Source organism: Rhipicephalus sanguineus, chromosome 11 (assembly GCF_013339695.2).
Source record: "Rhipicephalus sanguineus isolate Rsan-2018 chromosome 11, BIME_Rsan_1.4, whole genome shotgun sequence".
NCBI classification, from domain to species: Eukaryota; Metazoa; Arthropoda; class Arachnida; order Ixodida; family Ixodidae; genus Rhipicephalus; species Rhipicephalus sanguineus.
The window spans coordinates 79,007,020-79,025,457 of record NC_051186.1 but is presented as its reverse complement, the minus strand read 5'-3'; the positions used below and the strand labels follow the sequence as shown (position 1 = coordinate 79,025,457).

Sequence of the window (18,438 nt, the reverse complement as noted above, 5' to 3'; positions counted from 1 at the left end):
TGTCGTAGACCACTGTCACCTGGCATTTGACATACTTTGTTCGGTGATTTACGGTAAAGGCTGGTGCTTTCAGGAGGCAAGGGTTTGTCATTCCGCACAGTCTACACTGTTCCAAAAGGGCATAAAAGACCACATTTACACCTGCTCGCTTGGCAATCATTTTGAGGTTATGGGACACGCGATGAACATGCGGTACTCTAGCTACCTTCTCTTTTACACGAGGTGGCTCTCTGTCCATTTAGCCGGTTCGCAATTTTTTCAAAATTGTTTCAGCCAAAGAAACTAGTACAGTTTGCGGATAGCCTGCCTCCTCCAGGCGGTTGATCTGCTTAGTAAAACTCTCCGCTACACGATGGGCACAGAATTTCTTAAAAACATTAAGCAAGCAATGCTTGGCAATGCTACGCTTTACAAGCTTCGAATACCCAAGCTGTACCAGTACCTCACAATTCGAGTAGAGAGTACCGCACAATCGCCTAATAGTAAAAGTTAGAAACCTTCAACCTGATTTCAACACGGCAAGATGGTTCGAGGGATTCCTAACAGATTTCGCGTAGTCAATCTCAACAACTGCTTTCTAACCGTACTCACTTCGGCTGTGCCTTAAGGATCGATCGTGCGTTCATTATTATTCCTAATTTACGTCAACGACATTGCATCTAGCATTGCTTCACAAATACATCTCCTTGCAGACGATTGTGTTGTGTATAAATGCATATTTGCTGCAGAACGTGAGGGCTCAGGTACGATACACGTGGCATTTGCAGAGTGCTGGATGCTTTTCAAGTGCGAGCCGTTCCATTTCTTATGCAAGATCGTGTCATGAACCACTTTCCTGGTGTTAGTAATCAATCAAATTTTGGACGTCTAAAATTGGAAAGAAGTTATGCAGATGTAGTCGATTACTTTTTAGCTGTTCATCAGTCACTTTTGTCAGGCAGTAATTGTTAACTGTAATGACTGACAATTTTGCTGAAGTAATTGGAATTGTAATCGGTTGCTTTTTCTGTAATGTGTGGAGCGCTCGCTTATTGAAACGCGACATTCGAGGGCTAATTAATGCGTGTATTTTCGTTTCTACAGTCTTCATTTCTGCAGTCTTCACTAGAGGACTCACTGTAGTAAAAATTATGATAACGTGTTTCAATCCGTGAGGAAGTTACAAGCGTGTTTTCATGTGCGCAGTTATAAATATGGGATGCGAATTAATCTTCCCTTTTTTATGTTGTTATTGCTCAATATCAAGATAGATGCAGTACTCTTTGTGCATCTGTGTTTTTTATATATTTAGCGTGTAAAGCGTTGCTGCCACGTGTATTAAGGGGTTCGTGGGCACATAGAAGAAAAAGGTAACTCGTGCACTCGTACATATCCATACGTAAGGTACAAGCGTAATAGTTCAGCAAGCAGCGCAGAAACATAGATAGTACACGTATTTGCTTAAAAGTTCGTCCGGCCCTTTACCGGCTTTGTGAGTTTGAAAATTTGATTATTTACGTAAACATATGCATGTATAGGTCGTATTGTCTACTGCATTTTTGATGGCGGCGAGAGGCCCGTGTACTAAGATTTAGGTGCACGTTAAAGAATCCCAGGCGGTAAAAATTTCCGGAGCCCTCCACTACGGCGTCTCTCATAATCATATTGTGGTTTTGAGACGTTAAACCCCAACAATAATTATTATTATGCGTTTAGAGGAGCAGGATTCCTCTCATTTTTCGCGCAAAAACGGTGATAACTACTTAGTAAATCAATCCACAAGAACAACTCAAGAACAAGGCGCTCAAATCTGGCTAATTCAAAACAGCGGCCTCCGTTTCAGTGGTAGTTTAACGGTCTGAGCGCAAGACTTTTTCTAGTACACTAGGTTGGTTGATTGGTAACAACTTTATTGACAGTCCTGCAGAGCTTTCGCCGACCAGGCCTTAGGTCTTCCACGTCGAGACGCCGAAGCCTTGCCTCACCGTCACGTCGCGGGCCCGTATGAAAAACTTTGTGACCTGGAGTGCATAATGCCTAGCATCTGCATCCTTGTCCCCAATTGCCGTTGTTTTCTGTTTGTTGTAGATTGAAACTGATCAAGAAAATCAAGAATAACGTCTTTCTCATATGAGAATAATAAATAAGGGTAGTTAGCACTGGTTTGTTGATCAATCAATGTTGAAGATGGAGACAGTGGAAAAATAAAAATCGCAGGCCAGCGTGCTGACTAGCAACTAAGCTTTATTTATCATATCAGACATTTCTAGATTAACCAAGCTTCCAATCCTTTACACTCGCCAGATAATCGTGTCATCGTCCTTGCTGGCTATCATAGACAATGGGTGTGTCAAACTAATAAACAGCCCATTGGATACCTACCGTTCTATCCTAACAGTCAAACGTTATGGAAACAAATTACTCATTGCTCAAGGACCCCATGCGTGCAAGGAGGGCTCATGGTATCCGTGCTTTTTTTTTTTCAGTACTCTGTGGATGCCTCGGCGCCTGTTTCTTAGCGCTCGGATTTCAGCAAGTGTCAAGTCGACTTCACCGCGAGATGGTTTGGCGTGTGCTCAAAAGTCCTGTTCGCTTTTTCGACGCTACGCCAAGGGGCCGCTTGCTCAATCGCTTCTCGACTGATCTAGACAACATCGACACGCGCCTTTTCGTGTCTACGAAGCAGGTGATGCAGACGCTGCCTGTGGCACTTGCCAAGATTACCGTGACGGGGATTCAGTCTCTGGGTTCCGGTATTTTAGGAGGCTTGGCAGCAGCAATTTTCGTTGTGCTCGTGGTGAGTACTACATATCGTACCCGTTCAAACTCTGATATGTTAGCTGACTAAAAAGGAGTGTTGATAGAGCCATACCGATCGCGGTAGCTCAGCGCTTCAATTCTACTGCTGCTAGAATTTACGATACCTGCTTGATTTTCGGGTAATAATAATAATAATATTAATAACTGTTGGGCTTTAACGTCCCAAACCCACGATATGACTATGAGGGACGCTGTAGTGCAGGGCTCCGGAAATTTCGACCCCCTGGAGTTCTTTAACGTGTACCTAAATCTAAGTACACGGGCCTCAAGCATTTTAACCTCCATCGAAAATGTGGCCGCCGCGGTGATTTTCGGGTACGCGGCGGCATTTCGAATGGGAAAGAATGCAAACACAGCCCACTTAATTAGATCAAGATGAAGAGTAAAAAATTTCGGGTGGTAAGAAATTGTTTCGGAGTCACCTCCTCGTTCGGTGGACTACCATTTCAAGCAGCGAGTACCAGCTGGCTATAATGTAAATGATATGCATATGCGCAAGCACACCACAGCTCTCACTGATAGCATACTCCACCACAACACAGACGGGTGGCAGCGCTGCCCGGCTCTGCCTCGACGCACCAGCTCGAAGTGGAGCTCAAGTCGAGAAGAGCAGTTAAGACCGCTGGGGTGCTAATGCTAAAAGGACGACCCATGCAGAGCGGAGAAGTTGGCCACGCGAGTGAAGCCAGCGTGCTGTCCTTAAGTTGTGTTCTCTCTTCATCGCAGGCGTACTTGGCCAAGGCTTCAAACGCAGCGAGACGCCTCGAAAGCGTCGAGTATTCTCGCCTCCTTCAACACGTGACGGAAGCACGCGATTCGCTGGCTGTCATTCGCTCGTACCGAGTTGAAGGACATTTCTGCCGTCACTGTTACCGACTCGCAGACGCAACAATACGTGGGCTGGCCACGTACATTGACATCCTCCGGACCGTGCGGTTCTCGGGAGGCCTGTGTGGACTAGTGATTACTATGGCAACGCTCGCCTTTGTCGTGTCAACACCGAGCAACGGTGCGGGATACGACGGCAGCGGCATTGGGCTCGCTATTAGCTCTTCCATGGGGGTAAGTTTCTGACGCGACGCATGCACGTTTTGCCTGACAATAATTCCAATTCACTGATGTTTATTGATTCGTTGATGAATAAGGCTTGGGGCTGTTTGTTGATGCTGCTCCGTCCTCTATCTAGGCGTCTTTTTACAAGTTCTGTGGCAAACTGTGATAAATGTATCGCTATTTAGTTGAGGAGTGTAGACACCAAAATATTCGATGAAGATTTCGAAAGCTCCCGCTTCGATGTAGGACACCTCCGGGTGACGACAAATTTGTTTGATGTGAAAGCAACATAACACGTACAGTACCAAAGCGGTGACGTTTGCCAATTGATGTGATGCCTGCTCTATTCTGCACGCGCGCCTCCGCTGTGCGACACCAGTTCTACCGAAGCCCGCAGCTGAGCCTCCTGGCATCAAGACTATGTGGTCGTCGCTATCGGCGTCGGCGGAATCCGACCTTGTACGTCCACCTAGACGCGAGCAAGCGAAGGTGGAAAACCGTTTCGTTTTATTGCGATATCAATTATAGGGACACTCCAGGCGGGTTTTCGTTGTCGCCGCCGCTGTCATGTTTCGTATAAAATCCAAATCGATAACATCGCTTCGCGCTTCGTTTGTTCTACGCTGGGGTGAAACGCGGCTGAAGCGGACGTGAAACGAGCCGGCCATCTCCGTCGCACGAAGGGTGCATGCGATAACATTGCCCCGCGTACGAGGCTTGCAGTCGATGTATCTTCAAGCAGAGAGGAAACGCCCCACCGTCTTTCGTCGGGTGAAGGAGCGTGATGGGGCGCCGGTGGGGGTGGGGGCTGTGTCGCTCGATTGGTGGCTGCGAACTTTGCTCATAGGAGCGCGGTTGCGAGCGCTGGCGTATGCGGTATCTCGACAGACATCAGTAGACGGGTCGTATACGTGCTGTGCTGGCATCGCTTACTTTGTGTTGAGATGACATACAGCACGAAAACCCCTTCGCACCCTGGAACGGCCGTTTTCGCTTAAACCAGGGTTTTTTATAGTTACGCGAGATCGGATCCAAAAGTGCACTGAAGCCATAGCGCAGAAAAGACAGGGACCAGGAGTCCCTCTCTTTCCTGCGCTATGGCTTCAGTGAACATAACAAACCAACTAGCCCAAAAGTCTGTTCTCCTGAATTTAAGATTTAGCTGCTAGTGTTACTTCGTATAACCACGGCCGCTCGATGAAAAACACACGTGTTTTTTTTTTTTTCATCGAGCGGCCGTGGTATAACATTTCTATTTCTTGCTATCGCATTCACTGCTTCGAGGTGGCGGCGAGACTGAAAGCCTGGAGCCTTCATACTCTTACTATCGCCATCGAGCATTTTGATGGCTAAGTTTTTCATAGCCCCCAAAGCCGATGCTCTAACCACTATGCCAGAGGCGCACGCCTCTACAAGCTGTGCACCTGTATATCCTGCGTGCATCTACGTTGCTCGCTTTCACCGAAACTAATCCTTTCTTGAACAATTTTCTACATACAAACAACGCGTTGCCACGCTACACGCTTGACATTAGCGCCAACAGAGTGCAGTCGAATCGACATTCGCAGCTATCTATCTGCATGGGCGCATATAATTACTTTCAGCAATATTCTGTCAACGACATTGCCACAGCGATTGCGTGACAACCATCATAGGTTGTGTCGGCTAGAATTTTTTTTCTAAAGAACATTGCAAGCGTCATCCTTACAGCATCACGTTCTTGAATTTCTTTGATGAGTGTTTTTAGAAGTAATGTGCATAGAAGTCCAGCGGCATGTTGCGAGTCTGTTTCTTGAACATCGTCAACGACGTCGACAGCTGTATGTTAAGATAGAATACGCTTTTGAGAAGAACTGCGTTGATTTGGGGCGGGACGTTCGTTGAAGTTCTCAGAGCAGTCATAGATCTCTGTAATGTCTGTATTTCTAGTTATTAAGTGCGGAACACTTCAAGGGGCCAGGCTGTCGTATGCTGTCGTAGGCTGTCGTAGCTTGGCGTAACGCAGGCAAAACCACGAATAGCATAGCCATCTGAGCATTTTGAGCGCGCGCTTTCGCCAAGGAGAAGTCTTCTTCCTCTTGTTCTTCGAGCGCCTCGATGATGATAACTGCGGAGCACTTTAGGGTCCCGTCAAAACCACGGATAAAAATAGAAAAAAAGAGGAAGCAAACGAGGAATAGACAGAGAAAGAGAGAAAGGGGGAAATAGGGAGAAAATAGAACGAGCAAGAAAGAGAATGAAATAGATAAAGAGAGAGGAAGAAAGAAATAGACATAAGGAGAGAAAAAAGACAGAAAAACACGGCGGGAAAAAGAGAAAAATAAAGAAAGAGGGCAGGAAAGAAAGAGAAAACCGAAGAGAAGCAAAGGCTGCCCAGCTCCGCACTTCCTTCAGGCTTGGCACCGCTAGAGCGAAGCCGCCTTAATTTATTATTATAACACTAGCTTATATGTGCCTTTTCGCTCAATACAGATCGCCATCCTCTTCACAGCCGTCACTTCTGGGTTGTTCCTCTTCTTTCAAACGTCCGTGTCTTTCGAGCGTTGCCTGGAGTACACCCGGCTGCCTCCAGAGGTGAGTGTGCCACGGTGTCAACAGCAAAAAAAAAAAAAAAAAGGTGCGCTCACTATAATATGATGAGAGACCGTCAGTTTCTTTTAATAGATTGCAACAGATATGCTCTTAAAGGGACTGTCTACCGTCCTTCATCGCTTTTCTGTTTTGTACCGCAATAAAAAGCGTACCGCCTGAAGTGTCCAACCTTACAGCGGTTTCTCTGGAAAGTGAGTAGAAATTTTTAAAACGGAATTTTTCCATCTGCGTTCGGTGTTTTTTCCAATGGTGTGAAACGTGCCCACAGCACTGGTTGGTAACGCGATGACGATTGTAGTGATGGTAAAAATTAAAACCGAAAGCACGTGTGATTTCTTTGGGGTGACAATATTGTAATGAATGTAACAGTCGCTTTCAGCGCGCTAGCTGTTATATGAAGCCTTATTATACGATAACAGAACACTTGTTTTGCTGCATTCGCAGTGCATGCGTTTATTTAGCACTGCTGCCGCAACCCAAGCCAAGTCGATTCATCAAAAAGAGACAATAAATGCACACCAGGAAGGAAAGGAAAAAACAAGCGGAAAGACAGGGAGGTTAGCCAGTTCTTAGACCGGCTGGCAACCCTGTGCTGGGGGAAGGAGTAAGGGTTATAAAAGATGATAGAAGAGAGATGGTACAAAAAAAAAAGTAGAGCAAGAAAAGAAAAAAGAAAAAGAGAGCGAGGGAAAAAATTGGACCATCTCCCCGAAGGGAACCCTGATGGGATGCGAAGCAGCAGCGTTGCGCACAGGTGGCGTCACGGGTTGAACGGCGCTAACGCGGGTGCTGCGGTGAGCGCTGGAAGATTCATTTGAAGCGAAACTTGGTGTAGCGTTTGCTGGCGTAAACGTTTGTTTGAAACACAGACACGGAAGGCGAGCGGGCGTTGGAGCCGGCAGCTGCGGGCGCTCCGGCGGGTGAGAGAGAGAGTGACGTACGCGCGCACCTGCGAGGGAAGCGTGCGAGGGGAGCGTGACGTCAACGCCCAGCTGCGGCGTGACCTACTTTGCACCGCTCCAACACCTGTGCCGAGGGAAGCGCGTTGCCTCGCGTTTGTGCGGACGGAGGGACAGCGTTACACAGGATAGTGAAAGAGCTGATTCGCATCTAAAAAGAAAACGAGAATATGACACAACTTAGAGTCTGTCTCTCTAAGACCAGTTGTCCGCAAGAAGCGCAACAATGCTTTTAAAGCCTTCTGTGCTGACTATGGACTCGGCCAAGGTCCCAAAACCCTTTGTTCCGACAAAAGGCGATTGTCAAGTTTATCTAGCACATTAGAAAGTTCCTGTCTTGGCGCACTGAAACGGGGACACTCACACAGAAGATGGGAGATCGTTTCTTCGCAGCTGCAGTAATTACATGTAGAGTTGTAGACATCCTAACAACAATACAGCGGTACAGTGCGACCAGCGCGGAAAGCTGCATGGCATAGCACATGAGTTGAATAAGACGAAATCGAAGACGGCGCCGCAAGCAGCGCCACCGGGCGCCTTTTTGAATGCGTGAGAAAAAAAAAGCAAAAAATTGCTCTCCGACGCAACCGAGAGCGGCCTCAAGTGTGTGAAAAACATTTTCAAGTTATGCATGTTTGTTTTTGAACCAAATGAGTATTGCGAGGATTTCTTGTCTTACCGGTAGATTGAGCACATCGTTGTTGTGTGACGCTAGCGCTCATTTTTTCACAATTTTCTACATCAAATTAAATATATAATTCCTTTTTTGTGGGGCTAAAGCACGCTCGTTGTCGCCGATGTGACGAACGACCTTCTCATTTTCTCCACAATCAGAAGAATTTTTCTGAGTGGTAGACAGTCCCTTTAACTCAACTTGTAGTCAGGGCTAGTCGGTCTCGATTCACCTTATAATAACTTAACCAGTTCAGTAATCGGTCAAAACGACAAAGCACACAGCGCTGTGTCTACGTGCTTCTCTCCCGAAGAGACAAAGACACTTGCCGAAACTCTGGCTCCTGCGACGCCCCGTGTTTCAAGGATTTGTCATCGCTTCAAACTTCTATCTTCCCCTGACTTCTACCTTCATTGGATTGCGAATTCATATGGCGCACTGCCGCGCGCACGGGCTTAAAAAAACGGTTCACGTCCTTCAGAAGGAAACATTGCGCATCATTCACGACCTAGCCAGCAATAATATTTTCGCACGGCCCTATCACACGGCGGAAGTCCTGGTGGCCGTCGTATTCGCCGGACTTTCTTTTGTGTTGGAGTGTCCGATCACAATCCAGCTATGCACAATGTGTCTTTTCGCTTACATAATATGCCCTTCTGCCGACAATTATTCAACTAAAGTTTCCGTCGTGCGTAAAAAACAACGGAAAGTCATTGTGAATGAGGGGGTGCCTTCAGAAAAACAAGAAGGTGGGGCGGGGGAGGGGGGGAGTGGTACACGCTTCCCTAAAGAGTGTGTACGGAAATCTCTGCATTCGTTAGTTTTCCATCTCTCTCGACTTTCCTAATCTGTCGTGCTAGTTGGTTTTGTCTTAGTCTCCTAGCGCAAAATTGTTCCTATATGAACACAACGCGTGTCATCGCGACGCCCAAATAACCACAATGTCATTCGCGAAATTCAACAGGAGGACACGTGCCATGGTCACAATGTGGAGATGCAAAAGAAGCGAACGTCTAAGAATCCCTGTGGCACCATTCTCCCGCACGTGCCTGCCCCTGTCCGCGAGGAGTGGCCGTCTAAAGGGAAACTAAATTTTGACAGCTACACGGCGTCGTACCGACCGGGAGTTCTGCCGGATGTATTGGTCGATGTGACCTTCAAAGTGGATTCATGTGAAAAGGCAAGTGAAACGAAGTGCTGGAAACAAAGAACTGTGAGTTGGAGCAACTAGAGGTTATTAGGTGCACTGAAAATTTAAAAAAAAAAGACTAAGAACTGTACTTTCTTTTTTTTTTAAGTTAGCAAATACATCGAAACGCAGAGTGATCTTCGCTTACTCATGTAAACGCTAAGATAATTACCTCTGCACGTATCCATGATGAAAAATTTTCTCTGTCCTTTTATGCCCTAAAGAGCTGAGAGCTACACTGTACTTTTAATGCGAAGCAGCTTAGCGTCTCAAGAATTTCGTCTAGTGTCTGATTAACTTCATGTTTAGGACATTTATGATGCGTACATTTCAATGTCATACACGTATTTTTAATTTTTCATCGCTCTACACTGGCTAGCAATTGTCACAAGGTTGTTCTTACGCGCAAGATACTCCTTCCTGTATCACAATTTTTTCTTAAATTTTTCCCAATTCTCTAGAATCTAGTCTTATCAGATTTGCAGAAGTCTTGCACCACCTCAAGTGGTGCAACAAATCTTATCAGATTTGTTGCACCACTTGAGGGATTCACATGTACAGTAACGCCAATCACCAGCCAAATATTTGATAAAAATCCTGTTGAATGGTTTATGCAAATCATATAATTTTCACTTTGCATCTGACTGGTGTTGCAGTTACGATCAACGTGCTTCTAAGAAATGATCAAATACAGAAAGTCAGTTGTGTGCCTGTGACGACAGCATTGCGCATAATGTTGCTACTTTAGAAAAGTCCGGATTTAGAGAGGTGACCGTAGTTTAGAACCAAGAAAATTGCAATGATGCAATATAAAGCGGTCTAGATGTGATTATGCAGATATTAACTAACGTGTAACTCTTATGCAACAGCGCCGCCTTGCGCCACAAAATGCTGATACCTCATCTATGTGTTCATGTGTTCATATGATTGCGTTTTCGCGCCTTAGTGTTGGTAGATAAACCAAAACAAGGGAGAAATTCGTAAGCTTATAGGGATATATAAAGATAGAATAGCAGATGTATCACAAGTGCCTGAGTAGCTTTCACAACACAGGGTTATATCTTTCCGACAGATGGCTTTGTGAGGCGATTGCCAGCTGCATGTCTGTGTGCTTTAATATTTTTTGTCACTTTTCTTTCTTTTTCATCAGAATCAAGAGTTAATTATTAAAATCTTGGTAATACAGGAGGCCCCATAGTCAGCGATTGATCGGGACCTCCTGTACAAAGAGAGTTAAGGTAGTTAACGATTCAAAGCCACAGTAGTGCAATGTAGCATTCAAGCGAAAAACATAACATTAGCAGAGCAAGGTACATAAGTGATTACATATAATGAAACGATTTTAGCGTATCATATGATAGCAAGGGAAGAAAACAAGTGAAACAACAGTTTATCCACCTTGATAAAAAAAACCATCGAACAACAAAACAATGATTCAATGAAAAAAACAGTAAGTCTTCTGCTTCGTCGATCTGTGGGAATTAACTACACCTTTAGCTTTTTTCTTAAAATTCTATAATGACCTTTTAGTTTTCATGATAAGTGGAGGAGTGTTTCATAATAAAATAGAAATGAATGTTATAGTTTACTTGCCACAATTAGTACAAATTCTTGGCAAGAAAAAAATGTTGTTCAAATTAATCGCCTAGTACATCGGGTTAAAAGGCAGAAATATTTCATAAAAGACTGATATCATTGCTGCATTGAGTGTTCCAATGAAACTCTAGCTTCAGTGTTTCTGCCCCTTTAATATTGCCACTCACGTTTATTGCTTTATTTTGATGTACTCAGTTTGACCCATAAAAACTGTTAGCAACACTCCGCGCAGACGACGCCCGAATTATCAAACGAAACAAAAAATCATGACGGCACTGGATTCGCGCGCAGGTTGGCGTTGTGGGACGCACAGGTGCCGGAAAATCGTCGCTTGTGATGGCCCTTCTCCGCGTCCTGAGAGCCACTGCCGGAGGTATTCACATAGATGGAGTTGATATAGCATCCGTCCCTCTTCGAACTCTGCGCTCGGTCATCACTGTGATACCACAGGTAAGGAAAAAACATCTACATGTTTTATACGCTTTCGCCATATAGTTGCGGATTATGCGAACCATCGGCCGAATCTTTACATTTCTGGCATGTCCACTTGTACATGGTGCTTCACGCATACGTTTGTGATAAGTTACTGATTACTGCATAAAAGAAGTATTTGAGCTAAGTACGAGGCACCCAATGCAGAGGAGTATCCGTGTGAAGCACAGAATACCTAGAAAAAGTAGTATAGTTCAGTTTTAAATGCTCCAAAGATACACCTCCCTGTGAAATTGAAGAAGAAGTACAACAAACTGGTCTAATGCCAAGAAGCTTATTTGGCCTGCAAGATGAGACACTACTTGAGCTCCTCATACGCGAGATTGCCTCTGTGTTTTTGAGAAGTTGCTTGCAGTTCTCAAACCCTTTACGACTCGGCGTCCTCGCTTGGAGGCGCCACTTACTTTTGCCACTCCTGTAAACTAATGGCGAGGACCAGACCAGAAACACTGAGTTTATAGTAAACGAAACATTCTTCTGGCCTAATTTCTGCAACTAATGAAACGGCATTGGACCACACCCTACTCAGCGTAAGTAACCCTTTCAATGACGAATTATGATGCACTATCTGCAAATGCATCAAATTTGCATGGCATGATTTCAAGACACTCTGTACTACATTCCAGGAAATAATATGTTGGAATGTGTTGTTTTGTGTGAGTTTCAGCAATTAATGTTAATTAGCGTCTAATTAAATATCTAATTATTCTGCAATCTGTCAGCTTCAATCCTTGCATAAAATGAATCAACTATTACGCCCAAAATGCATGCACAGTTTTTTTCTCCTATGCTTTTCCAGCGAACAAAGAAAAATACTCTTGATGAAGGTCCTGGAACGTTGCACGTCGAACGATCGTTGAACATGGCAGTGTCTCTAGCTGACTGATCATCTGCAGCAATAAGCAGCATAATGAAGTTAAGGAACCACCAGTTGTCCACTCAGGAAGCCTGCATGAATGTGCACACTAAGTTTCAGGCCACTTGAAGAAACACGCGGAGGGTGATGCGACTCCGAAGTTGATGTGTACAATTGTACACACTGTGACTGAAAGAGTAAATGTTTTATGATATGATCTACGAAAGCCTCGAAAAACTGCCTGTAATAATTACAAAAGCTTTCTTATTGTAACGCAGCTTTTTTTTATTATTTTTATTGGTGTCTTCGCTCCAATGTTTCTTTCTCATGCATCTGTGTTGGCATTATTCTTTCCATATTTTTTTTTGTAGCGTCGCGAAGTTTTGAGACCTGTACGAGTCAAGGTAGTTGTATGCTCGTGGTCTGCCTAATTATTCTAGGGCTAATTTTCACGTGATACTATGGTTCGCATCACTATTCACTGTTAAAGTGAACAATGATTCGTCCACTGTTAGAGCACTGGCAGGTGTTGTCACTAGGCGAGCAACCGTCAGTCCACGTCTGATTGCAGTGGAATCTTCCTGAATGTCTGCCAATCGCCCAGTCAAATCGTATGCAAGTTGCGTTTGATAAGAGTTAATTCTAGAACTAACGCGCGCTCTAGCGATAACGCTGGAATGCACGATCGCGCACGCTCAATAGCCGACGTGTGTTCCCCGACGATCAGATTATGAACGCGGACGTGCACGCTCACCGCTACGACTGTACTAAGACACTAAGAGTGCTACTTGATTTTTCTATGAATGTTACTTTTTCTGGGCACAAGTTTGCCCCAAGAATAGCTCGATATTTACCTATTTGACTTCTGCCTTCTGCACCACGACAACTACGTGACAGTGCATAAAGGCCACCGATCAAAGGGCACGGTATGGATCCTGAAGTTCAGTTTTTTCACTTTCTTTTTTTTTTTTGTATTTTCAACACCGAGATGCAGTGTACACCGATGGTGTGGGCAGTGGATACAAAGCGCCTAAAATAGGCTCGAGGTTACAACAGCGGGTGGCTTGACTATCTGTGCGAACGTTTTTTATTTCTTCGCGATGTTTACTAAACGACACACCTTTGAGAGCTCTTGTGCTGCCAAAGGAAAAACCGAAAAAAAAACAACAGAGCGAACATCGTGCCTGCGCCTCGCCTTTTCCAGGCAGTGGAACACCCTGTGAAGGTATGGTACAGCCACAAGGCGCTCACTAGGATTTCAGTTTCTGCATACTTTCCAGCGGTTGGCTATGGTTGTGTCATACAACCAAACTGAGCTGTTTTAAAATCAAACAAAGCCTCACCGTTAATTGCGGTATTCTTCGCTTCTCCCAGTTTCTGCGTTGCACTCTGACAATAAAAAAAAATTGACCAGCCATTCGCTCCGTAGCAATGTTGGAGATCCCTTGTCCATGTGTCCTTCCGCCTCCCTAGGATCCAAGCCTGATGCGGGGAACCTTGCGGGAAGTCCTGGATCCCACATGCACTTGCTCAGACGAGGAAGTTAGGAAGGCGCTGGTGGAAGTCCATCTGATCGACTTTGTCGCGCAGCACCCGAAGAACATATTCATGGAAATCGGAGAAAGCGGCAGCAACCTGAGGTATTATATCGTCTCGCTCTCTTAGTTTTGCTAAATACCTTGCCTGTATCCATTAAAACAGAGGCTCTGGCCCACAAGTAACGGTGCCCACTGTTTGCTAGGGCCACTCAGTCGATAGTGCAACCTTTTCTGAACACCCACTCCATAACCGCGGCGTCTCAGTGGTTATGAGGCAGAGCCAATGAACAAAAAGTCACGGGATCGATCCCGGTCGCCATTTTGATGGGGCGCAATGTGAAAACGTTCCCATGCAGGCTCTAAGAAAACCCGAAGCTTTATGAAATACCAGAGTCCACTACTATGACGTGCGTCGCATATAGACCGCATTGAAGCCACGTAAACTGTCAGAATTAAAGTTCTGCGGCTGCACTTGGCACTGCAACTTTTAAAGCGGCCAGACCGATTTTTGGAGGGAAATTATGCTTGCGTGCGCTGTTTATTATATATTTTTGCAATACTAGTAACGGGGACAATATGTAGTCGCAACATAATTAGGAAATGAAGCACTACGCTTCAACTGTATACGTTCTTCTACATTTGCGGTTAGCTCCTGGCCGATGACGTGGGAGATAAGGCGCGTGAAAATGTTGGCGTCCTGTCTGGAGGGGCGGCACCAGTAGAAAGAGTCCTGGTGCCACCCCTGCCTGGCTGAGTAGTTGTCCGCTCGGTATTAGTTCACTGATTGCGGACTTGAGCTCTAAAATGCCGAATGTCTAGAAAAAAACACATTTACAATTTTACTGATACGCTAAAATCACTGAATGACATGTACTAGCAAGTATTTGCGTTTTGGTGTAAAAACGATTGTATGTGGGCTGCTTGAGTAGCCTCAACAATGTTACCAAAGTGCCCAACAGCAATACATCGACTACCATTGAGAACATATTGTCCAACGATGTTTCTTTGTAATGGTGGAGATCTTTAATAACTAGTTGGAAGGCGTGCCGCAAAGTTATAAAAGTGGAATAAAATATAATTGAATAATAAAATGTATTTCTAGGACACACTGAGCTTCTGAATTTACTTAACGGGCACGTAAGAAGCCCCACCATAAGAGGTCGCTGATTTTCCTGTTAGCATTACAACTGAATTTATAAATATGAATCTACAATATTCACGTCGGCTAGACTGGATGCCAGAACTGCGGCGCTGATTACAGGGATGCTCTCTACATGTAACGCAGTGCCGGTCAGAGGCAGCTGGTGTGCCTCGCGAGGGCTCTTCTCCGGAAACCACGGATTCTTGTCCTCGACGAAGCGACGTCACACATGGACGGCAACACGGACAGACTGATACAGACGACATTACGACAGAGCTTCATCGGATGCACCATGCTTACCATTGCACACAGGCTGAACACAGTGCTGGATCACGACAAGTGAGAAGCGCGGAACTTTGAATTCTAGTTTAAAATATGACCCGATAATTGGATTGATCTAAATTAATCTCAGGACAATGCGCGAACGCTGTAAAATACGTTATGAAAATTCGATGCAGTTATTAACTGAATGAATGAATATATCAGCAAAAATACAAGAAACGGACCTCGAGCGAAAAGGCTACAAGGGTAGTGAGAGGTGCACGAGGCCCAATAGGGTAAAAAAAACAGAGATGCCGAAACATGTGTGCATTTACAGGCGAACACACACGTGCATTACAAAATACAAAAGAGCGAGCATTTCCGCTCTTAAAGTAAGCAAATCAAGTCTTAACGGAGGCAATAGAAAACATTGAACGGCCGTACAACGACATACAAGGCTTCGTTGCCGAAAACTAATGAGAAGTTCAGGGCAATGTTCATCTGACAAACAAAAGGAAGACTTAGGTGCGTTAATTAGCTATAACTTAAAGTTATTCAAAGAGGCTGTAAAAATATTTGGATTGTTTATGCTGCGATGATTTAGTGCATACAGTATTCAGTGAAACGAAGGCTTTGTTTCCCGTATAGCGTCCTGGTTCGGGGAACGTTCCATATTTGTTTGCTAAGCTTCTGGTGTAAAAGCACTTTCCGTGATGTTTAAGTTCAGCAAGAGTCTTCAGCAAATCTAAAGAGCATTGCGATGAAAATCTAAGGCAGTATAGCAAGCGATACGCAAACATAACATGTGCACGTACAACCTTCTACTGCTCAAATGATTTTGCAGTATGGGCAGTGTAAGAAACACCAGCGATCAATCTAATAGCTTTCTTCTGGAGGCTGAGTATGGAGTTTAAATTTGTTCTGGATGTTGTGCCCCCAACAATGTGACAATAGTAAATGCATGATTGAAATATAGCATGGTAAATAATCGTAAGTTCGATTTCAATATGCATTACATGCATACTGAACAACTTAAGCATTTATATTCCGTTTTTCTGCGAAACAATGTTATAATTGCTGTACAGGTAAAAAAAAATTCGGCAGATCCCACGCACCGTGGGAGTCGATGTTATGCGAAGCATGCGGCGGGAAGGTGACTGTGGCGTAATTTTTTTACTCAGCGACACGTCACAAAATGGCGCTAAATATTTGTATAATTTTTATACCCACACATATACGTTGAAGAGCCGCATATGTGTTATATATACCGGTTGTTTACGGTTGGGTAACGCTGCCAACGGCAACGTGGGTATTACCAACACTACAAGCTGTAAGCTTATATGTAGTGCTTATACTTGTCCCTTATGATGGAGAACGCACGCACGTTTCACGAACCCGTGTGCATGTGCAGAAGAAGTTCCTGACAGTTCTTGAACAAGGTTATCATCACCGTGATCACTGAACACCAGCAGCTGGTCATAACTTGTTATAGGATCCGGTCGTGATCGCGGTGACAAGGGGTCCACGGTGTAGTGAAGTATGTGGTATAGTAGAGCTGTTAGAATTCGTGGATGCCTCGGTCATTTCGTCGACAAATTGTGAGTCGATAGAGCCGGCGACATGTCGGAACCTGAAGCCACCCTTCGCGCTGGAGAGGTATAGGCGGCCGAGGCTGGTAGGTCTGGATAGTGCTACGTAGAACAACATAAGTGGATGGCGCTTGTCGTATTCGTAGACTACCTGGGCGTATGTGGCCTACGTTGCCTAGTCTACAAAGCGGTTGCCAACCAATCTGGCATCATCCTCGGTCATCGTGAGGCCATCACCCAGCCTCGTAAGAAATGAAGAGGACACTGCGTCATTCTGGCGGACGAAGTGCACTTTACGGTGCGGTGATGTGGATATCATATTTAACTTCTGCTAATGTATTCCTCCGGGGTCGAGCAATGTTTCAATATAGCTTGCTGAATCATAGGGATAAGAATGTAGTGTTTATCAGACTGCTATAAAAGCGGAGTCAACACTGGAACAACAGACGCTAATCTGATATGACGCCTGTATCGTACGAGTACACATCGTAGGAGTATCATGTACTGCTCATTGCTTTCTTGTAAAATTAGATAGCAAGCACCACAACCACAATTGACGTTGCACCGGTATTACGCCTGCGTAGGCTGATTTTCCAAACCAGTTTATAAGTCTGGCGTGGTTCAGTGGTAGAATACTTGATTGCCACGCAGAATGCTTGGGTTCGATTCCTGCTGGGATCCTAATTTTCATTCTTTCCATTCGGCAAGTCAACGCTGCCGATGTTGGTTTTCTTAACGCTCTCGCGTTTAAGTTACCAATGTCTGTTCTCGCCGTTCCTGGGTAGATATAAACTGTCAATCACCTGTGGTGCATACCCGTACACCGCGGCCCGTGGCAAACGGGTATGTGCCACACGTGTCTAGTGGAAAGGGTTTGACGACGTGCACGACAGGATTTTCACATTATTCATGTCATGACCCGACAATCATATTCGTCAAATCCTCTTACCCTCCCATGCCAATTTTGGTCTACACTGGGTTAAGGAGGCGACCATGAGAGCACCCAGACGTAGGCGGCTAGATAGATAGATAGATAGATAGATAGATACGTAGATAGAAACGCTCAAAGTGCCAAAGGTTCGCTAAGAAATGCTTCGCATTTAAAAATTACACCATCTCCCACTAAAGGGGACCATGTGTGGATGCGACGCAGCGCATGGGTCGACTTAAAGTTCCGTTGATCACGGGCACCTCGCTCGATGTTAACGCGTCCTTGCAAGTGGAGCACGCCATGAATTCACTGTAGTTGATGTTGCTGTTACTCGTCCCGAACTCTTGTTGGAGCATGCCACGCGGATTCATCGCGTGTCTGCAGAATCTCGTTCCCCAACGCCATCACGTGATTGCTGAGAGAGCGTAAGGGGGAGAGGCCGCAGCGTCTTACCCAGCCCCTTACACAGGCCCGAACGCGCTAGCGCGTGCCAGCACACATGACTTTGTCTGCGTTACCCCAAGCTAGGGCAGGACACGGCAGCCCGAGCCCCTAAAGTGCTCTGCACGTATCATAATCAAGGCGGTCGAAGAACAAGAAGAAGACTTCTTCTTGGCGCGAGCGCGCGCTCAGATTGCTATGCTAGGTGGTAGAAAGCGGACGGTCGCCAAGGGACGGACACAGCCCCGAGCAAAAGCTGCTTCGCATCTAAAAACGTTTAGGAATCGTAATAAAGTGGCTATTTTATAACACTATCTATGAGTGTTCA

The 18,438-nt window shown here is 45.2% G+C and overlaps 1 protein-coding gene across 1 annotated transcript in view; it reads left to right on the top strand.

The window, feature by feature from the left end:
* LOC119375611 (ATP-binding cassette sub-family C member 3) overlaps positions 1–18,438 on the top strand; it is a 47,675-nt gene that overhangs the window by 26,357 nt on the left and 2,880 nt on the right. Inside the window, exons 9-15 of the mRNA XM_037645828.2 lie at positions 2,466–2,776; positions 3,526–3,861; positions 6,325–6,426; positions 9,041–9,256; positions 11,153–11,311; positions 13,683–13,849; positions 15,033–15,227. Of these exons, the coding sequence (XP_037501756.1) occupies positions 2,466–2,776; positions 3,526–3,861; positions 6,325–6,426; positions 9,041–9,256; positions 11,153–11,311; positions 13,683–13,849; positions 15,033–15,227 (1,486 nt within the window). The remainder of the gene's footprint in view (positions 1–2,465; positions 2,777–3,525; positions 3,862–6,324; positions 6,427–9,040; positions 9,257–11,152; positions 11,312–13,682; positions 13,850–15,032; positions 15,228–18,438) is intronic.